The sequence below is a fragment of the Photinus pyralis genome, unplaced genomic scaffold (genome assembly GCF_008802855.1).
Source record: "Photinus pyralis isolate 1611_PpyrPB1 unplaced genomic scaffold, Ppyr1.3 Ppyr1.4_LG1, whole genome shotgun sequence".
Classification (NCBI taxonomy): domain Eukaryota; kingdom Metazoa; phylum Arthropoda; class Insecta; order Coleoptera; family Lampyridae; genus Photinus; species Photinus pyralis.
Window position 1 is genome coordinate 26,264,603 of NW_022170249.1, and position 23,677 is coordinate 26,288,279.

Sequence of the window (23,677 nt, forward strand, 5' to 3'; positions counted from 1 at the left end):
TCTAACCACTAAAACCGCAAAGTTGATTAATATTTTTACATTTGTCAAAAAACGCCTTTGACGATGGTTTCACCAAAACACTAAATATTTTACTCAAAAATATGTTCAGCAAAAAGAGAACTGTATTATAAAATATTTTTGACTAGAAAAGGTACGATCCCACCCTCCACTCTCATTGCCGTAGCCGTCTATATCAGAATCTTTAATTATTGGTACCTATTCATAGACCGCGTTGTTATGACTTACGGCAAACAATTTGAACTATTGCACCAAGACGGACATTCGAAGGAAGGAAGGAAGGAGGGATGTAACAATAATCTTGTTCTACTCTTCATGGTATTCCAATGAAAGGCCTTCATCGAAATATTGGTTTGCACAAACTATAACTTTCCCGTGCGACTCTTTTTCGAGATGAACGGGGCCTAAGGGGGGGGGGGGTTAAGCATTAATTTGATCTCTCATTGTATTCTAATAAAAGGTTTCAACAAAATGAACCGTTTTCTACCAACTACTGCCCTTGTTTCTGTCCTCTTATCAAAGTATAGAACAACTTAAGACCTTCTGCAGAGGCACCTCTAAATGCGGGTTACTCTGTAATTGGGCGAAAGCCTGTTGAGGGCCCAGAACAAGAGAGAGATAAAAAAAATAATAAAAAAGTACAGGGTGGAGGGGGGGTGGAACGAGTTTAATCCTTCATGGTACTCTAATGAAAGGTCTCAAAGAAAGGAATTAATTTCTACCAACCATAGCCCTCCTCCTCGACCTCTTATCGTGATCAGGTATATTCCCTTATACCTCAAGAACGGATTGTCGGAAAAGGGTACTCACAAAGGGCGATTGAGACGTCTGCAAGAAATATATCCATTGGTTATGTCAAAACAAAATCTATTTCGGTTAAAAAAAATGCGCTTTATCTGCACAAAAGTTCTGCACAATTTATACTTGTTTTACATTGTACACCTACGAGTACACTTCACTTCAAAAATGTGGTTACCAAAGTAGCAGCTTATGAAGCAATCGAAGAATTGACTAAATGCAGCTAGAGACGAGCTTATAGTTCTTGAAAGTGTTAATGTAAATCCTCAAATTCAAGTGTACTTACTCTTTTTGTCCTGCACGCATTAGCTATATGCAAGTATTTTCATGTCTCTGTTGTCAAATAAAAGATGAGCATATCGATGTTAATGAAGAAATATAAATAAGGTACTTGCGCCATCTAGACCTTCCCTATTTTAACATTGAATAACTGCGCCATATCTCAGCCGATTTTGACAGATGAGCAAGAATCTGAAACGTCATTCAATGCTATTTTAGTCATGAATCAATTTATCCCGAAACAACGCGCTGTACACTGAAACAATCGTTCAACTGGGAAAACTGTGCGTGCTTATCGTAGAAATATGGGAGACATTCGGCGCCCTCCGGCAAAACAATTCAAAATTTAGCCAAAAATTCGGGTCTATCGCTACTCGCCTGCGTGCCATTCGATAGCGTCCTGCAATGAAATTGTTGAAGCGATTAACGTTAAAGAAAGTGTTACCGAAAATCCAAGTTTGTCGTATCGCTGTGTCTACTGTTAACTTAAAAATGGACTTATAAAAAAATACTCTACCTTATTAACCAATGAGACTAATTAGAAATCTAACACCTAAATAATGCCAACATAAGACTAAGTGGTAATTAGTTTGCTAGCAGTGTATTAATTACATCTATTCTCCAGAATAGGTATAGGAAATAGTAAGATAGTAATAGTATTGATTGATTCCGCATTTAACTCATGGTTTTTTAAACGCGTTTGTCCCCCTTTGATCTTCGTATTAGAGCTAATTGCATGCGGGCGTCCTTCCCTAAACATAATAGCATGAAAGCAAAAACTAAAAATCACAAAAGCGGTTAATTACCCACTCCATCTATACCTAATTACCTATATGTGACAAGGATTTGTGGACATATGACATATTCTAGGAGTAACATGTCGTCTTCTGACTTCAGGCGCTTATCTAAAGTAACTAACCCACCGATTTGTATCAAACAAAACGTGATATTCCACTCCTGATACGTATGTGTATGTAACTTTATAATTATAACGTACGCAAAAGTGGTTTTTTCTATGAAATTTCAATGATCATTGTGATAATGTTTCCCGCAGGGAATCAGTAATAACTCGGAAAGGAAGTGACTAATCCAAAAATCTTTTGCCGTTCTGGTCTCGGGGTTGTGCTATACCGTACATCAAGACAGAAACCGTGCATGAAAAAGCTTAAACTGGAGGACTAGTAGTGGTACAGAGGGACAGACAGACGGACAATAGCGTTCATTTTCTTCTTGAAAAATGCACTAAAAAGACATCTTCATGCGCTCACCTGCGGTAAGTACTTACCGAGGTACTTACCTGAAAATTTGAGCGTTTCGATAAAGTCAAAATTCTTTCTTCTCAGAAACATACCACGTTATCACAACCCATTCGTATTCAACCCAAACCCAAAGCCAAACAATCACACACAATAAACAACGCCACTTAATTAAATTGCTAACTTTGTAGAATATGTGTGTTTTTATTTTATTTTATTAATAATAATAATAATAATAATAATAATAATAATAATAATAATAATAATAATAAGACAGGTCCACCCAATAAAGTTACACGCCCTAGCACAGCTAAAAAACACAAAACTCCTTCTTCCCACAAACACACCACGTTATCACAACCCACTCGTATTCAACCCAAACGCAAAGCCAAAGAAACACTTACACAATAAACTCCATTTAATAAAATTACAGGAATTATTATAATGAGTTTTTTTGTTTTGTTTTGTTTTCCTCTTTCCTGATAGCGTTGGCTATTGTGCCCATCAATAGGTATGTTGGTAAGTATGAATTTTTTTTAGGACCCTACATAACCTCACCATACACAGACACACACACTAATCGTTACTTGATTTTAATCCGTGCGATTAGTTAACCAGGCTAGACCTGAGTTCTCACAAGAAACACCGACCATAATAATAATAATAATGCCTTTATTACGAAATTATATAATGTAAATAAAATTAAAACGAAAATAATCTAGGCGGAGTTCAACACGTTGACCTGGACGTACAACTGTTGCTCTACCACTCAACCTAGTGTTATTGTTGTTATTTTATTTTATTTTTATTTTTTTTTTGTTATTATGATAATTTTTTTTCTTTACTATCATTTATAAAATTATAAAATTTAGGACTCGACAATACCTACTTCATGATGCGATTTAATGGAGAATGACGTACATAATTTTTGCTGACATTACACATACGGCAAATTTCTGACGGAATGGGAGAGCACAAAACATTTATGAAATTAAGCAAATCTGTACAGTATATCGTAGATATTATTAAAGAGCTTCCGCATAAAACAACTAGCAATAGCTATTAATATTGTAACGTGATTTATAAATTCGGGTTCGATTTATATCAATATTTATTAAACAGAACTAAAACACTATAAAATCCGTGCAATTTATATCGATTATTTATATCACTCACACTTCGCAATTTATATTTCCGCGCTCGATGTTTACGTACTCGTTCGGTAGTAGACTGCCGCGATGTTCGGTCCGCAACCATTTATACACGCAAGCAATGTAAGTCCAGTACATTCTCGAATATTCCCACTATCGCGCGCGTAGAAAATTCCAGAGCGCCAAAGGCGACGTCATGTCTGGACCATTTCCGTTACAATATGACGTAGGGAATTTGGCAAATAAAGCTTCATAAATTTAATAAACGACAGTTACACCATCTCAATACTTTCAATATAAGTGAGTGATGTACATGACCCATGGGATCCCAGACGAGGGTGCAATACTCAAGCTTAGATCTAACCAGTGAGATGTGCAATAGCTTCAGTATGTCATATCTTTTTAATACAACCCAGAGCCCTATTTCCTTGTAGCGGCAGTGGAAATACACTGTCCTTACAGTCCGGTTATAACAGCATAAAAGGGACTTTACGAAGCGCAAATAACTAAATTTCTCTCAATAGCAATGCAATCTAATTAATTCAAAACATAAACAAGATAATATGAGCCGAGGCTTCAGAGTAAAAAACAACGTAGCTAACAACCGTAGATTTCGGCGTCGGGCAATGCTTCGGTAACTTCAAAAATTTGTTTACAAAGCAAACGGTGCTAATGTCGGTATAACACAACTAATCTGAAGGACACAATGCAATCAAACTAACAAAAAAGAAAATCGTAGTAACAAAAAGGAATCGTTAACAAAATCGGTTGGCGGTAAATTCTTCATGACGAAGCAAGTAGCGTAAGTAAAATTGGGTATATCGGAGCAATTTACAAGATCGTTGATTTCCAAGATTTCGCAATATACTTGCGGTCACAACTCAGGAACAAACATCGTGTGTGAGTTGGTCACAGCCCACAGATAGGTAATAGTTAGTGGAATTGGAGTCAAATTTTCGCAGCCGGTAATGTAGAAATATACACGCGTCGTTCGCCACTCTTGATAAAAAGCGGGTCCAGATAAAAATGCTAATCATCCACGTACGGCGTAGGTAATGTCCAGGTAGATCAAAACGTAAAAGGTAATCCAAAAGAATATAACGATGAGAAACTTAAAAGCTTTGAGTGAAGGTTAAACTTGAGCGAAGCGTTGCAAAACAAAGATCAGTAAAACGTTTCAATGGAGCCACAAGGACATCAAAGAGAAAGAAAGAAATCACTCCAAAGATAATATGGTAAAGCCAAAATACTAAGTCCTTATACAGGTAGACCCGAAATCAGAAAGCAAAGGTGACCAAACGACATTTGCAAGTAAACAACTCGAAGGCAGAAACTTGACTGAAGGTGAAGAAGTACTGCGCGCAATACTGAATTAAATAAGGAAAACGACCTCCGTCGGCGAAGCAAACATGTAGGTGAAAGAAATCTATAACACGAGAACCAAGGTAATGCTAAACGTATCATTTTTACAACACACCTTAAGGGGTTGCTTCTGTCCCACTAGATCACCATAGCTTGTAAAACAAATTTATTTGGTTTTGAGGTGCATATTTACATACAAATTTTATTTAAATATCTTAAAAAATTTAAAAAATCGATTTTCATCAGCGTAGTTGCTTGAGGTTTAAGGAATATTTACTAACACAGAAAACCAGGTATTCATGTTCTTTGTAATAAAAATGTATAAAAGAAACCCTGTAACTTTTTGGCCCGTTAGTCTACGTAGCTGATCTTTCGTATATCCTTCAGAACATGTGTACCAATATTCAAGTGCACACGGACAAACAGATAAGACAGAGAGTAATACAAAATTATAATATCTGTTAATCTGTTAATAAGTACAATATAGGTACGCCACTGGTCAAGAAATACAAACGGCTGATGGGGTAAGCATACAGTAAACACAGTCCCCCCCAAGAATATGGCCGGCCCACCAAAATTTGCTTCAACACATTGTCCTCTTGATAGGATATTACGAGGGATATTATGTACCCTTACTTATTCAATCCCTCGTTCAATCCCCCAATCTATAAAAAACCCAAAATCGTCCTGAAACCTTCATTTTCATGCCTACTTTCTGTCAGGAAATTTTAGTTTCCATGACAGAGGCAGAGCAAACTACGTTTCCTGACGCTTGTCACTTTACTGTCTATAATGACTCCTGTCATTACTCACGGATTGACATTAAACAAAACTATATGAAAATTGAAATTTTATATTAAAATACGATTTCGGGTAAAATTTCATACAAAACTCGTCAATAAAATGACATTACTTGACTCGGAAATTAAAGTAGGTACTCGGTCCCAAAAGGCCCTCGCACTTCAATCTTTCCTCGCCAGTAATGTGTCATTTTCCTGACTTTTATGTAAATAATTATTAATACGTTTTTAAATAAACATTCGCGGTCATTTTCGGAGATTTAATAAGCTATTTTGTCATCGACAGAAATTTAAATTCGAGTTTAATTTCAACCTCGTAATCTACGACTATATATACTCGTACATATTACAAATGAAATTTTCTATATCCGTGCTTTTTAGGGTAAATTTGTAGAACTCTAGGGTAGCATGTAGTTCTTGCCATTTTCTGTGAACCTGATTTCTTATGAGCAATTGTGTTTTAATCTAACAAAAAGGTAGAGACACTGCCCGTGTGAGTAACAAAAATCAAAGAAAATTAACAAGAAAGAAACTATAATACGATCAATTTTAATTAAGACGTAGGTACATGTTTGTTCTCTGGTAGACAGCTAGTTGACAGACGTATCCATTAATTTGTTTAAATTTTGCAGTTTTAAGGGCAAATAACTCACCTACATCATAACCCTGTTTCATTATTTCATTCAGCTACCATAAAGAAATAAAATATGAAATTCCTAGTTAAATAATAGTATATTATTATACGAGCATATAAAGTGTGCGATTATGACACGAGGTGAAGTTTGCAACACGAGCCGAAGGCGAGTGTTGTAATTTTTCCGAGTGTCATAATCGCCTTTATATGCAAGTAAAATACGCTATTTTATCTACGACTATTTATTTAAATAGAAAATGCGGCATCTGAATCAGTTTGAAACGTAGCAACTTCATAGCGGTAGCGCAATGTACGCCTATGGTTTGGTTTGCGTTCGTTCATTCGTTGACGGTATTTAACCTCAAATCTAATTCAATGTATCGCAATGTACCTAAGTGGCGAACTAAATATGCAATTTATCTAAAGTTCCCAGAAGTCATTAATTCAACACGTAATTACCTACACGTAAGATTATTGCTAATATAAATGGTTGTCATTCATTTTTCATTGTTTTAGATTGTGACATAACCTATGGAAGTAAGGTGGATATTTGTGATGTAACTATGTACAACTATTCTCTAAATCCGATCCCGATGTATCAATTATGCCTGCAGAAATTGTTACACAGCTGCCAAATGGAATACAATATTTTGTTTCGCATACATAATCTAATTTTTCAAAGAGTTCGTTACGCTTCTCCGACCTGCATCCAAGAAGTTTCTTCCTCTTTTAGAAACGAAGTTTAAGCAATGAAAGCATAGTTTTGTTGCAAATTTAAGGGCAAGAGGTGTTTTTTATTAGTTAACGTACATATTGTAGCCATCTATTTAAGTAATTTGGTCAATGCCTAGTATGTAAGACCTGTTACGAATTATCAATTCTTAAAATAAATCATGCAAAACGGTGGTTAAGTGCTACGACAATTTGTATCCTTTGTTGTCAACGAGTTTACAATATGTTATTGTTTTGTATCGTGGCACAATTTCGACAACAATACCACATATGTTGTACGAAACATATTTCTCTTCGTAAAAGGCTGAAACTTATAGGTTATACCTAGCATAATCTTCAAAGGGGGCTTCCGATAATCCATTATGCTACAAATAATGCCTTGTGAATATGAAGGTATAGATACTTTAAATACAAACGAAGTTGCCTGAACTTGCCAATGACTTCAGGTATTTTACAAGTTTATTTCATCCCATTTTATAAATATCGCACATATCTCGTCATAGGGGTGGATCAAGTTCCTGTATTAATTGTTTTTCAAATAAACCTACAAAGTTAAGCGTACGTAACTCGAAATCTCTCATTTCTAACCTAAGAAATGCTTAATTCAAAACAAAACTGACAGGTAGTACATACGAGATGGGCGGTTCTATTTTTAGTACATATGCAATTATGAACTTATACCTTACTTATACATATGCAATTATGAGAAATATATAGTGACATAAAGTAGTTGTATATAAGGATTTTAGAGGAACCGATAATAATGCATATCATAATTCGCTAAAATATAGTGACGTTATTCGAGCGTTATTTAATAGTCGTAGATAAATCTAATTTAAAACTCTACGACAGTTACGGCAATCTTTACGATGCGATTTGCGCTTTATCTTTTTTAGAAAACTCAAGGTTGTATTTGAATAGAAATCATTCACGATTAAAATGGAAATGTAATATATTACACGTCTCCAGGGTTTAATCTTATAATGAAAAATGTTAGACAGCTAAAAAATTGGCACTTTCAGGAATGTGTGCGTGGTATGTGAATGTCATAAGGGTGATGTATAATGCATGTCTGAACATCGAAAGTGCATATTTGGGGGTAGTAAACATTAATCTTGCCAGTAAAAGATACCTTCTTCATATAAGGAAGCTGTTTCATAAAGAGCGATATTATTTCGAGCTAGGTTTTTTTTGTTAACAATTGGGCAACTTAATGAAATACTTTGTTGACATGTCAAAGAGACATCCAAAGGAATCTATTGGAACATTTTGATGTACCTACGTTGTGTTCGAAAATACACAAACGTAAAGGCACTGCAAAGGATTAAAACAACGAGAAAGGTAAAATCAAAGAATAAAAATATTAATTAAAATATTAATATTCGCTGTGGTTTTCTCTTTCTAGCATGAACGTAGGACTGTTAAAAAGTTAAGATTGTTTGATGTGGAACTATAGTAGATATATCTCACTTTTCTAAATACGTAAATGGCATCTCGTCTTAAAAATACGAAGCTGAAAATGATACAATCACAAAACTACTCGACAACTCCTTGAAGATTTTACTTATTTTATGACATCTAATGAAGTCAGATTTCTGAATCAAAGTCACGTTGATAAAATTTAAAAATTGTCCTTATTTCCTTATGTTTGCCCATTGAACTAAATAATCCGTAACTGGAACGGCAACGCCCGTAAGCAACTGTTGCAAGGGCCCCCTGACGAGAGAGATGGGTAGAGGTAAGTATACCTCCTCGTGTTTTGCTCATGTGGCGTTTATACATTTAAAACAACAAACGGGAATGATAATTATACAAACAACGTGCCAGAGAAGGGTAAGGAATAAGCTATAACCATACGTGTCTGATGGCAAGGGTACTTATGAATAAACAAATAGGTAACTGAGACGCCAATTAATAACAGTTATAACTAAGAAAGGTTTGAATACCTTATCTTAAAAGCGCAGGACGAGGCGCGGGATCTAAATTAGACAAATTTCTTTTATCCTCATTTAAGTTCATTGTATTTAATGTTTACAGTGGTTTAGGAATGTCAAATTGTATAATTTGGCATAATTTGATGTAAGTTTTATTACAGAAATAATGACTATTATAAATGCCTACTTACCGTTAACAAAGCATTGGATACAAAACCTTCCTTCTCAACCTCATTTTAAATTTGAACAAAAACGATTTCGATGTCTTGCAGATGCATTATGTACTTGTCTATTTTCTAAAAACTCAACCAAAGATGTAGGTAAGTAATATTGAAGTCGACGCTTCTCGGATAATCTTAGTTATTCATGTCCTTATCCAAGTAAGTATAAGCGAAGTATCAAGAATATTGACGTCCTGATGGTTCAGCTTCAGTTGAAAATGAAAAGTAGAAGGGCTTAAAAACGGACAGGGACAAAAAGGCAGTATTTTATGAATTCAGAAAAATGTCAAATATTAATGTATCCTAGATGCACTTGATATTCAACGTTTTACTCTCGGCTTTGCTAACAGATCAACTTCGTCTGCAGTGCAAACTGAATTTAAAAAAAGTACACAGTATGACCTCACAGTTGACTATCTGAAAGATAAAACAAGTTTAAAAATACATTATGCAAACATAAATGACGAGAGCGTATTTTCCTCTTAATAATATTAATGCTAGGACCAGGAAAAAATACCGGTAGGCACGAGATCCTTACCCCATTCTCTTTCAAATGAGCCGCCTATCGTCGAAGTCTAAACAGTTTAACGAAAAATAGTGGCGCTTATACAAATATCTCCAAATTTTGAAATGGGTATTAGTTTTACTTTTATTCGAAGTGTCTACATATGGAACTTTTTATAAATGCTTTCGTAAATAGCATTGCGCATTGTCTACATTAGAAATTTCATTGAATGACAAAAAAATTCACCTGTAGGCAATTTGTTTTTCAATGATATTGCAATTGGTTAGCCCACACAACAATACACATTTCTAGATGATGTATCCTTGAGTGAGACCAACGATGTATCTACAGGTTTATCGAAAAGCTGTACAATATTTGACTGGAGATGCCCAAATACCTATTTCTTTTACCATTGAATAAATTACTTAGTCAATGCATTTTCTGCATTTTTATATAATGACCCCTTCTGTAAATTACCTGGTTCTAAGGTAATTAGTGGACTAGATTAGCATTGTTTGTTAACATTTTTAATTACTCCTTTATTTCCTGTGATTTGTTCTAATCAATTTTACTTGAACCTTTAAATTTTTATAGTTATTAGGTAGACACGAGGGTAGACATGTGCATGAATGAGGAATGAAGATCCTAATAAACTAAACAAATATAGAAAACGAGCTCCTGGGTATGGCTACGTATGTGCAAAACCAAATTTTAAACCTGATGTTAGTTTTGCTTTTATTTAAAGTGTACATGTATGAAATTTCATTTAATTGCTTGCATAAATAAGAAAGTTGGCACTGCACATCCTGCACAAAACCAAATTTGGAAAATGGCGGTAGATTTACTTTTATTCCAAGTGGCTATGTATCAAATTTCATTTGAACGCCTCCATAGTTGGCACTGCGCATGCGCAAAAGCAAATTTTGAAACTGGTGTTAAATTTTCTTTTATTCCAAGTGGTTATGTATCAAATTTTATTTAAATGCCTCCATAAATAAGAAAGTTGACACTGCGCATGCGCAAAACCAAATTTTCAAATTGGCATTAAATTTGGTTTTATTCCAAGTCGCTATGTATCACACTCGGTATCACTTTTCCTTTAAATACCTTCATAAATAAGAAAGTTTGCAATCCGGTTTGTAAATGGTCGAGATGCGAAAAGGGCACTGTGAATGTTGATCGATTAGGCTCAATTTTTGGAATTGCTTTTATATGGTTAAAGCATATTGAATTTCGTGCAATTCGGTTCATAACTCACGGAGATGTCAAAAGGACCTTCCTTATTTTTTGGGTTACATTGCCAATTCACGAACTCCGATCTACAAATTTGATAAAGAATCCACCTTTTTCATCATAATCGGTCCATTCGTTTATGAGTTATCGTGCTAACGGACGAACAGACATGACATCACAAAATTATAAACTCGCTAGGAGCTCGTTAATAAACCGGCACCGAACACCAAAAATAATCTCTTTCTTTTCATATAAGTGGTAGCATTGTATTTATAAACCGAGTTATAAACGAATTAGTTTATAAATACAATGGTGGTAGCCTCGGTGGTAGCTAACATCGAGGCTAACATTCTGTTACAATGATTAAAAATATAACATATATCGATTTTAAATAAATTCTCTTATATTTTCAAAAATTAATAACATAGCTTTAGCTATATAAAACACAATTCCAAAAGTTGAGCCTAATCCGAGGCCTAATCGTTCAACATTCACAGTGCCCTTTTTCGCATCTCGACCATTTACAGACCGAATTGCAAACTTTCTTATTTATGAAGGTATTTAAAGGAAATGTGATACATAGCCACTTGGAATGTAGCGCCATTTTCCAAATTTGGTTTTGTGTAGAATGTGCGCGAGGATGCGCAGTGCCAACTTTCTTATTTATGGAAGCAATTAAATGAAATTTCATACATAATACACTTTAAATAAAAGCAAAACTAACATCAGGTTTAAAATTTGGTTTTGTACATGCTATAGCCATACCCATAGCTCGTTTGCTATATTTGTTTAATTTATTTACACTTATGCACGATCCATGAAGAGTTTTACCAACATCTTTTGTGCGGCAAAATAAGTTCGCTTTTTTGTCGTTAATTCAGAGTAGGTATAACTTCGCGGGAGCCCGATAGAATATGCGCACGATAGTGGAGAGCGATTTCTTGAATTGTAGGGGGATTTTTACTTTATACAAAATTTGAGGTGTGATTGAGGCTCGGATTGAGGTTTCGTACAGTCTCTTAACATTTTAAATAAGGCGTTGGATGATACACATCTTAAAAGTTATAAAAGTGTTTTTAATAGCACTTTAGAACTATTGATAGACAATCTTTTCATTTCTCTAAAAAAAACTTGTGAAGTAGGTTAGACTTAGTGATGGAGCTCTCTAAGATTTATCAAGAATTCTAGCACTTTATGGGAGGTATCAAGAATTCTAGCACTTTATGGGAGGCCTCCAGAACTCTAATTAAAATTGCAATTTTATGGACCTTGTCGTACCTATACTATAGCATCGAGTTTTATTATACAGCGTGACAATTTGAAAACTTACCACCCCCCATATCTTAGTAAATAAAGGAGATATTTAAAAAAATCAAAATCCGTTTCGGTAATTCGGAGGGGGAATCACAATGACATAGTTGGGGACGCACCCTCTCACACCACCTGCACCCCAGCCACCGCAACTTTTAAATCTTAAATAGTGACCCCCCATGTGTGATACGTCGTTGGAAAGCTCTGAAAAAATGCTTTCCAACCATACCAAATAGCATTACATTTAGGTTAGTAATTATCGTGCAAATCAAAAAATACACTAATATGATACATTTGAAATCTGTCGTATTTAAAACGCAACCGGCGAACATAGACGAACTAAGACAGAGAATAATTCAAGAATGTCGAAATATTGCAAAACCAACATTAAAAAAGGTTCGACAAGAGTTTGAGAATAGATTATAACTGGCGGTCAAAAATGAGTTGCTGTCGAGTCGGCTTTGGAAGTTCAAGTAAAATACGATTTTCCATGTAAACAAAACTTTGAAAGGGCGACTCGACAGCAACTCATTTTTGATCGCATAGTAATACGGTCTTACAAATAACGGAAACCATTTTGAACATTTTTTGAAATAAAAGCCTTTAGAAAATATTCATCGAGATATTCATATTAGTCCGAGTATTAGTCTATTTTTTGGTTTGCACGATAATTACTAACCTAAATGTAATGCTAGTTGGTATGGTTGGAAAGCATTTTTTCAGAGCTTTCCAACGACGTATCACACATGGAGGGTCACTATTTAAGATTTAAAAGTTGGGGTGGCTGGGGCGCGGGGGGTGAGGGGGTGCGTCGCCAACTGTGTTATTGTGATTCCCCCTCCGAATTACCGAAACGGATTTTGATTTTTTTAAATATCTTGTTTATTTACTAAGATATGGGGGGTGGTAAGTTTTCAAATTGTCACCCTGTATATATTATATTTATTAGGGTCAAATACCTATACGCATTTTAAATTATAGGCGAGCAAGTGAACGAGGTTATAAACGATAGACTACTACAAGAAATCATACAACTTAAGTACTATACGTCTATCGACTTGAATGATATGGAAAAATTGCAACTGATCTTCACGAAATCCACAAAATCAACAGAAAATATTACGCGATTCTCGTGACATCCATGTAAATGATTTTTAGGGCATTTTCCAGCGGTTTTGTCCGCCCGTCTGTCTGGAGCTGGACCCTCTAACGGTTTTGAACTAAGTACTTGTAGGGGAATGTCCCTAGAGTCCTAGAATTTTTTGCAATAGGTAGCTTATACCTTGAAGGTGTGCCAGACGGCCATTATCATGGTATTCTAATTAAAGGTCTCATTGAAGCGAATTGCTTTCTACCAATCATAATCCTTCTCCTCGACCCCTTATCGTGATCGGTTATAATTCCTTATATTCCAAGAGAAGAGCGGATCGTCCAAAAGGATACTCACAAAGGGCGATTGGGACGCCAGAAAGAAATGTATTCATTGGTTATGGTAACATTTTAACGAATATCTCGAAAACGGTTTGTGGAATGGGAGTACAAAGGCAAAATGAATCGTCTGGACGAGACATATTTAATGGCGAAGTCGAAGTTAATATTTTAAAATCGAAGTATTGGAAGAGGTATTCATAAAGGGCGAGATAAAGGGCAAGTAGAACGTCTGGACGAGACATCTGCTGGTGATGTCAAAACTTTCAGTGCAAATATCTGCAGAACGCAATGTCGGAGGCGAGGTCGGAGGAGACTACTGTAATTCTATGCTTATAACCCAACTACGAGCCCAACTATTTACTAAGCTAATTCCCAGGCTAATTCGGTTTAAAAAATGGGCTCTATCTGCAAAGAGTTGTGCACAATGATACTTGTTGATGATACCTCGTGAATTAGCGATGTTTCTATAAACTTGGGTATAAACCGAGGTATAAATCCACCACTAAAAACCACCTTGAAAACTCTTGTATATACAGAATTTTCGTGAAGAATTGAAAAAGGGTCGGTGTCGGGGTCGATTCATGTTCGGTACATATCTTCCAGCATACCCTGTACATCATAACAATGAACAAACAGTAAACAAGAATTCACCAGTTCTGCAATCGTGAATTTCGTGATGAATCCGTTCGCATGCAATTTTTGACTACAAAATTAGACGGAAGTGAAGTAAAAAAACGTAAAAAAATAAAGAATATATCGAGGAATATATGTAAGATATCAAAGAAGACAATTATTATTCGTAGACGCTATCTTCCTGTTTGAAGAAAGGAATTGCTATTAAAGTGCGCAAATTATGATTGAATTTATCATTTGTAAAATCTAGGTTACAACCGCTCAAACACGAGGACGGAGTAAGGGCAAGGGCAGGGTATTGTGGGCGGAGTGACGAACCATTGATGACATTTATCTAGTTAAAGGGAAAACACTTTTTTAAAAGGGTAACATTTTAATTGTGCCGATATTAAATATAAAAGCGAAGTTTCGTTGTTAAAATGGCGTTGAAGTTTTGCCGGGGGGGAATCAATAAAGCTCCAAATCGGGTATATCATACAACCAGAGCGACCGAAGTCGCGACACACAGAGTGTGCTGTGAAATCGCTCGATGCGCGGATGTCACTTTACTTACCTGGGGGAGGTTGGCGGCGATCTGTCTCTGAAGCGAATCCCGCTCTTTCTCCACATCTGCTAACTTTAATTCAGTATCTGAAAGACGTTCTTGTGTCTCACGTAAACTATCCATCAGTTTGTCCCTTTCGTCCAACATCGAAACCATCAGTTGTTCGAAGTTAGCATCTTCACCAGAGAATTGCGAACTTCTCTGGCTAATGCTGTCCTCCGAAATTGTCGGCATAACATCACACATCATGTTCCACATGTTTGCTAATTTACTATCACACTCTAACTTGAATATAAATTACATAGACTTAAGCGGAATCAATTCTAACCCTTAACTACACCGTTGTTAATTAACTAAACCGTCCTATAGAACATTCGCACTCGTTTAACGGCCGACACGTACACATTTTAACGCTAATATTATTTACAATAAACGGCATTATAGTTCGATAGACGTAGTGACACACCTACAAAATTCCAACCCGCACAATCCTCACAATAATCTTCAATCTACCCAGCCATTTTGAAACAGATGTCAAATTATACACAACTTTTAGTCGGTAATAAAGGAATTGATATTCGGTTACGGAAATCTATTTATACAAGTTTCTTGCGCGTGCACAACCCAAGAGGGAGACACATTACGACGCCTGTATTTATTTCGATGCATTGGCATGTTTACGAACTTCTGGAACTAACCGTCTAATCCGCTGACTTTGTACATTCATTAAAAACCCGTACCTGGTCTCCCCGATAATTTTCACAGGAAAAATTCGCACCCGGGCATTTTGCTCCAAGAATATTATGCAATTTTAGACGTTTGGGTTCCATGTTTTAAGGTGTGTGAAGATATATGTCATTTGCGAGAGCGCCAAGTTTGTAGGTACCAATTTGGGACATGTATATCAAAATTTTTCAAAACCCACTCGTTGGTGTTGCGGGTTGCCGCATAACACAACTGTAAATGATGAGTAACGGGCAAATATAGCCTAGGTATATCACTATAGCAGCTATCAATTAGTGAAAACTCGAAGTAGGTATCTAGTAGGTGGCCCAGGGCCCGTAATCCCGAAGGAACAGACAGACGACAGACAGACAAACGACAGACGACCGAAAATTGAGCATATAAGCGTTACCGCAACATCGTTGTATTACGCTAAAAATTTTGCGCCGTTGTAGAAAATGGGCGATTTTATTGCAAAAACAACTATCGCTCGCATTATCCCTGCTAATTTCACGAAACCGCCGACTTTTTCATAAATGATTTTTGTCTTACGCAGAAACTTGGCGCTACTTATGCACCTTTTAGGGCTGTTGGACTGAAATGTTGGTTCCAATAGAAAGTAAGTTACCTATTTCAAAAATCCTTTTCGGCTCGCGGCTAAACACGTCTAGGTGGATCTACCTATAAAAACCATATATGCCTAAAACCATTAAGTATCTCAGCCAACTTCACGTAGCCTGCTGTTATACAGGGTGTCCATTTTTCGAGTGCCACTATATGGGGGACGATGCTTAGAAAAACAAAACGTTCTTTTGTTGTGATGTACAAAAGTTTTTTTGATCCATTTGTCTGGTTGAGGTGTTGGCAAGGAACTGTAAGATTTGCAAGAATATATAATTCAAATTAAAACAAAATACATAAGAATAAACAATATTTAACGAATGTAACATATAACATGTATTCCAATAGCCCACCTCCTAATTCTAAGCACAGTACCACTCTTTTCCTAAGATTTGCTATGGCTCTTGAACCATCCCTCCTAATATTGTGCCTGAGCATGGTAACGCTTCTTTGACGAAGTTCATCAAAATCGGCTGGCAATGTTTTGTAATTGCCTTTTTCCATTATCTCTCACAAAAAAATACTCCAACGAACCAACGGACCAATCAACCGCCCCATGCGCCAAGGCTAAAATGCATTTGTGGTCGCCGATTTTGAAATTGCTGAGAATTTTCAATTGACGAGTAATGTTCATTGTGGCGATTAAACATTGCTGCATTTACTCTCATCATACCATATCGCGTTATTAAGGATAAGGAAACTTGCGTTTTCCCGAATCTGATTATTTACAAAACGTACTAATGGCTATAGGTACCCGTGTCGTTCATGGTCTCCTGGATGAAACTGAGAAATATTAATTGCCTAAGGCCGATATTTGAGTTTTTTAAGAGTTCTCTAGACAACTTCATGAGGCGGCACATTCAGCTGTGCTGCAACTTCTTTTGAGGAGGCAGATGGACGTTCCTGAAGGGGGCAGGACAAGTATGAGCTCAAAAATTGTTCAGAGTTTTATTATAGTTTGAGCTTTTCAACGGTACAGTTTGTAATATTTGAGTTCCAAGTTCGTTCCCAAATCAATTTTGAGAAAATGCCGTTTGAAATACAATTTAAAAATCTGCAAATCCCTTGTCTTCTTTTTCGGGGGGGGGGGGGGGGATGAGTTTGGGGGCCTTTAGGTCATGGAGCGCCCGGGGCCCTTACCCACCCAGTCCGGCTCTGGCTCCCGCTAAAATGGCAGCATATATGATGCGGTTGAATCCGGGTGCGGCGAAACCGCATATATGTGTGATGTGACTGGTACCATTTAATAACTTGTGATATTCTCATCCCGTCAAACCGCATCCGTTTTAGCGGGAGCGGTAAAAACGCATAGTGTGACACCATACTTATACCGACATTTTACCGAAGCTTTGCCCGACGCCGAAATCTACGGCCGTATGCCCTTCGGCTACCATTGATTTTGTATATTGTAAATTTATTCGATGCAACATGGCGACTTGACAGCGCTTTATTAGCTCATATTATCGCCACTGTTTTCCATAAAGTAGGTAACTGTATTGAAAGCGTAATAAGTAGCTCCATTGTTCAATATTAGCAAAGAGTATATAACGTATTAGGCCATGGTGGCTCAGCTTACCTCCTATCAATATCATAGGTATCACTGTAATACTTGCATACTGTCGACTTCGTAGGTACATATTATCTACAAACGTCCATGCAAGAAAATAGAAGTCATTTTCTATATTCTCCTTTAGTATTGCCACAGATTAGGTACACTGCAATGTAGTTAATCTGTGCTAATATCTAAAAAAAAGAATCACATAATGTAATACAACATTTCCTAATGTGCTTTGTCGCTGATCTGGATGTAATGAATCGCCCAATATTTCCACAACATACGACGAGTTCACTCGAACTTTCGCTGTTGCAGTCCCACCCAAATTCCATCATCTGGCAGAGGGTTAAAAATCGTTTTGCTGTAAATGATTGGAACTTGTGTTTTTTCAATGCGAACAATTTCGAAATTTCGCACAATTTCCGCTACAATCAGTTTACCTTCCAATAACGCGAAACGTGACCCTGGAATTGGAGATTAATGAAACACCTAATAAGATAAATTTGAAGTTATTACCAATGCAGTTTCTAGGACCGGCGCCGAAAGGAATGTAGGTGTACGGTATAATATTGTTCCGATTTTCCTCACTGAACCTTTCCGGATCAAACTTATCGGGGTTGGGAAAGTACTTAGGATCTCTTTGTATGGAGAAAATTGGAAAAATGACACTAATATCCTTCTCGAGAAGAAGCGGCGATTCGGTTGGTTCATTCGGTTCAATCGTGTAAGGGCGAACAGAACTTCTGTCGAGTAATATAAAAGGTGGCCATTTTCTCAAGGACTCTTAAAATGCTTATTGGTTACGTCACACCAAGCACGCGCGAAGGCACAACTCACCTAAGATAACCATGTCCAAATATTTCAACTCCATTAGTTTATCGTACGTTAGCTCTCCATTGCCTGATTTAAAAGCGGCGTCAACTTCGTTCCGCAATCTGTCTTGGATATCGGAATTAAGCGCTAATTCATAAATGGTGTAACTCATCATCGTAGATACAGTCTCGAAACCGGCAAAGAAGAAAATCATAACCTGAGAGGTTATAATGTCGTCGGTAATCTCAAGCTTTATTGTTCGTTGTGTTTTTCCGAAGTTTGTGTCTTCGACTGGCGCATAACCCATTTCGGGCATATCGTGCGCATCGTCCTGATATGTATGGTTGTCCTTTTGGAACTCCATTAATAGGTGAAGCATGTCATGACGGATAATGTTCTTCTCTCTTCGTGTTTGGAGAGTGTCTTTGACGAGTCTCGTAAAGAAATCCTTAGTTTTCTTTGGGAAGAAAGGGAATCTTCCAATCTGGAAAATTCAAGAGCACTCAAATGCACAAAGTTACGGAGATGCTAACCTTTGCAATCGTTGGGGATATTATATTTATAAGGATGGTTAGTCGTCTAAATGCACTCAAAAATACAAGATCCTTGGCTAGGACATAGAATTCATTTTTCGGCTCGGTCAGTGAGTTGCAGGTAATTCCAAACGCGGTTGATGCAATTAAGTCATTTCCAAATCGCGTAAATGTCTCTTTAACGTCAACATCTACTTCCCCACCTTTACTTTTGTAGTAAGTCACAAAACCGTTACAGCACTCTTTCATTAAAATAAACATAGCCTTCAATTTGCTACTGGTAAACGCCGGGCTTAGAATTGATCTCAGCTGGTGCCATTTTTCACCACCTGAAAACCGTGCCCTACTGATAACGCAAGAGCAAAAGCCTTACCTGGCATGGCAAATAAATTGTTATTCCATAATGGATCAACATCGGTAGGAATAAATTGTAGGTGTTCGGGGAAGGTTTCAAACTCCTTCACCAGAATCTGTTTAATCAATTGGGGATCCATCACAAACAACGATGGTTTGGTATAGTTGTGCAACCCAATGTATCTACAACATGAGGATTGGCCGAAAATCAAAAACCACAACAGTTACCTTTTATTAGAGTGTCTTTTGTAAATGTCGAGAAATAACTCGGTATTTGAACATTTCCCCAATGCATTCGGTAGCATGCTGCCGAAAATTGGAATTGCCCTTTCATGGTCAACGCTTCTTTCTTCCCAATATTTGACCGGTTTTATAACGTAACGGTATAATAAAAGTAATAGCACACTAAACAATATTAGAAACAACATTTTAATAGAGAAACCGCAAATTTGTATTCATATATCGAGCTGTAGCTCGTTCACTTTCAAACCTTGAGATAGAGGTGACGCAATTTTTCAATAACATAATTAAATCCAATTATAAACTTCGTTTGTGATGCTACTGCGCATTAAGTTTGCGAACTTTGTATTTCTACAGGTGGGTTTGCTGATTACAAACTATATAAAAAAAATGTGTGTTTTATGACGTAAAGGGACAACGCCCCATTTAATGAAGCAATTTGTACAGTAAACAACTGCAGTTTCGAAATCATTTTTTTAAATGTGACAAATCTATAAAAACATTGTGCAGGCCTGATCTTCACACGCGTACAGGCATTCCAGAATATATCTTTTTGTTCACTGGTGAACATCAGGACGGTGTCCGAGTAGAATGATGGTAACTTAGAAGCGTGTCAGAAAAATATAACCCTATACAAAAAGGGACATAAACTTGCTCTCAAATACTAAAAAACAAGAGACTATTATTATGCGAGCGACTATTTCATCTCACGAGGGACTATCATAGCAACTGGTATACCGTACCGGTTACTAGGATCTCACCACTATATCTCCTGGCCGCATCAACACTGAAACGTGCGAAGCAATTGCAGCTACTCCATAAAGATTATCAATAGCGATTATTTCAAAAAGGAAATTTATAATTTGGACAAACTACGTTTTGCAAGTCTGCTCCTCAATTTTGTAAGTATACCAGTAAATACAGGGCAGAGGAACTTGCTGATTTAGAAATTCAATAAAACAAAAACTTATGCAAATATTGATTTAATTATTTTTCCATCATCAAGTACAACATTTAAAGTTTATGTTTAGACAGTTTTAAAGATGATATCTGGCAAATGGTGTCCATTATTGTCAATACACTGCATTAACCGATTTTGGAAATGTCGGAACTCTGTCAAGCATTTCGTTGGGTATGTTGGCGATAGCAACACGAATGTTGTTCTTCAAGTTAGCCAGAGTACTGGGACGATCGTTAAAAACGTGATTTTAGATATCCCCATAAAAAAAATCGCAAGGGGCTAAATCAGGCGATTGTGCTGGCCACTGCAGATCACCCCTCAGAAATGAGGCGTCCAGGGAAGTGCTGCCGCAAAAGAGCCATTAACACTCGTGCTGTATGCGATGTGGCACCGTTCTGCTGGAACCACACATCTCCCACATCCATCTCATCGAGTCTTGGAAGGAAAAACTCCTGAATCATGTGGACATAACGGTCAGAAGTCACTGAAACTGTCCGTTCGTTTTCTTCGAAAAAATATGGTCGAATTATCCCAACTCGCGATAGTGCACACCAAACGACACGTTGTGAATGTAGGGGCCGCTCGTGAAGTTCTCTGGGGTTTTCAGCGCTCAAATACCGCATGTTTTGCTTATTTACACTGCCTGATAAGTGAAAGTGAGCCTCGTCGCTGAAGAAAACAAGTGCGTCGTCAGGCATACCAAGAAGCGCCTCAAATGCATTTTCTCGAGCAACAACATTGCGTGGATTAAGCTCCTGCACTATGACCAATTTATAGGGGTGAAACTTTAGTTCTTCATGAAGGATTCTCCTCACAGAACGAGCAGATAACCTGAGTGCAGCTGCATGTTTGCGTGCAGAGCGCCGAGGGGATTGCAAAACAGAACGCCTTACTTTATCAATGTTTTCCGGTGTCCTTGCTGTTCGTGGGGACCCAGGTTTTTTTCTTCACATCACCATTTTCCCTAAAATTGTTTACCCATGAAACAATGGATTGCCGGCCAGGAACACGTCCACGTGGCGCGATATTAAAATGACTACGAAATGCACGTTGCGTGGCTATGACTGAGCAACCGTTAGAAAAGTATGCCTCGACGGCGAACGCGCGTTCCATCTTCGTCCACTCCATGATGATGATTACACCACGCGGCGGAAAAACTTTATATGCCCTTCTGTCAAATATACCTATCCCCACTTTCGTCGGAGCAACGGTCGCCTAAAGGTGCCGAATACAAATGAGCAAGTTCCTCTGCCCCACCCTGTATAAGGTATACCTACCTACTGCATGGGCATTGATCTGAAATCATCACAATGAGAGGTTTATTTCGCACAACGTCATATAATAATTTTATTGTGATATACATACACATTTATTTATCGTAAGATGATTGCTTATTAAAAAGTAAGAAAAAATCAGCAGCTGATTGACATTGCTGGTGCTTTGGGTTTGATTGGTTTGATCACAAATTTGCTGATATTGAGGTTGTTCGTTGGCACTGCTGTTGATTGTAATTTTGCTGCGATTCACTTTCCTGACACTACGGTTTGGATGAAGCTGAACAAGTGGATTTGGAGAATATTATCAACTGTATAATGCTGGAGAAATACTTATTGGGAAGTCGTTTTACCAGCCAACCTTATAAGTTGCCGATTTTTGCGCTGCATCATCTATCAATTTTTTTGCGATTAGCACTTTCTGTTTCTGAAGGCAGTGTAATTTCATCACGGTCCATAATTGCGTCTCGCACATCTTCGACCATTTTTCTGGAACAAAATTATCGATCGAATTGTTACGATTTATTGTCGCGTGTGAACAGATTGATTGATTCCGGCCCGCATTAACTTCTGCGGATCGTAGCGATAAGTTAAAACGTGCAAACAATAAAAGTTTGCACGATACGATCTCGACTGCGATAAATCGGAGAGATGTGATTGTCCAATTTACTATTCCAGTAAATCGAAAGAGTGAGTAGTGTTTACATGTAATGATTTTTTGTTCCAATTTCGTTGTCGATCACCATTTAGCACAGTATTCGTTAAAACGGTTTTCGCCATGGGCCTTGAATATAAACCTAATTTTATATTCAAAGGCCATGGGGGAAGTACCGTGATGATCTGTTTATATCCTCTATTTAGGGCACAAATTGCAAAGTCGTGAGGTCAAGAAGAAAATGGAGCTGCCAGTGGTTGCAGAAGAAAACGGCATTCAACATTGTGAGCCACAAAAACGTAGCGAAGAATCGGCGACTGGGAATTAGGCCGTCGTCATTGGGCCGCAAGACAATAGACCGCATTGTCTGCGGTTTAATGTCCGCGTCCCAATGCCCTAGCGCCGAAAAATCGCTGTTATTGTTTACACGTTCCAACTTATCGCTATGATTCGTAGAAATTTATGCCGGCCGTCATCAACCCTTAGCGGCACCATTTTCACCTTCGTCTCTAATACCACAGATATATGGTATATCTGTGCTAATACTATAATAATAAACCGATACAACGAAATATCGAAGGATCCTCAGTATTACAATCACTTTTAACCATAATTTATTTTAATCTTACAAAATACATCAAATTCATGTCTTGGGCATTGAGATAATGCTCTTAATCTTATTCCCAATGATCTTGGTGCATAAATATTTTCTCATGTTTTGATCAAAATCCATGTGGTCGCCAGAAATGCATCAAATTTATGTTTTGAGCATTGAGATAATGCCCCTAGTCTTTTTCTCAACGATCTTGGTGCATAAATAACGATTTTGACTTATTTCGATCAAAATCCATATGGCCTCAGAAAAATAATTTAACATCTTTGAATCACACACATGTGGTTATCAAATGTGCACGTGATGTACTTTTTTAGCATCGAGATAATGCGTTTGAAACCTTTTAATTTAAATTCATGTATAAAGTATAATTTTGGCTACATTTTGCTCTAAAACTTTCGACCTATATCACAGAGAAGAGTTATATTGAATTGTTACACATTTAAGCATTCGCCAGTCATAGGGAATAATGTAGCGAAAGTCCGAACTCGAT

General features: G+C 37.1%; 1 protein-coding gene and 1 long non-coding RNA gene across 2 annotated transcripts; one reads left to right on the top strand and one right to left on the bottom strand.

Moving 5' to 3' along the window:
• The first annotated feature begins 6,406 nt into the window (after positions 1–6,406).
• LOC116160078 lies at positions 6,407–7,215 on the top strand. The gene is made up of 2 exons (XR_004143125.1): positions 6,407–6,763; positions 6,815–7,215. It is a non-coding gene; the product is annotated as an uncharacterized LOC116160078 (long non-coding RNA).
• A 10,494-nt stretch (positions 7,216–17,709) lies between these two features.
• Positions 17,710–19,985, bottom strand: LOC116160074 (cytochrome P450 9e2-like). Its single transcript, XM_031473208.1, has 6 exons — positions 19,670–19,985; positions 19,461–19,624; positions 19,088–19,416; positions 18,579–19,038; positions 18,258–18,524; positions 17,710–18,205 (listed from the first exon to the last, which is right to left on the bottom strand). Exons 1-6 carry the CDS (start codon positions 19,867–19,869, stop codon positions 18,033–18,035), a joined length of 1,593 nt encoding a protein of 530 aa, XP_031329068.1. The 5' UTR covers positions 19,870–19,985; the 3' UTR covers positions 17,710–18,032.
• Between the last annotated feature and the right edge of the window lie 3,692 nt (positions 19,986–23,677).

Coding starts and splice junctions, on each gene's coding strand:
- LOC116160074 (XM_031473208.1), bottom strand. CDS start 19,869: ATGTTGTTTCTAATATTGTTTAGTGTGCTATTACTTTTATTATACCGT. Junction 19,039..19,087: donor TATCCCCAACGATTGCAAAG/GTTAGCATCTCC, acceptor TGAATTTTCCAG/ATTGGAAGATTCCCTTTCTT. Junction 18,206..18,257: donor CGGTCCTAGAAACTGCATTG/GTAATAACTTCA, acceptor CTCCAATTCCAG/GGTCACGTTTCGCGTTATTG.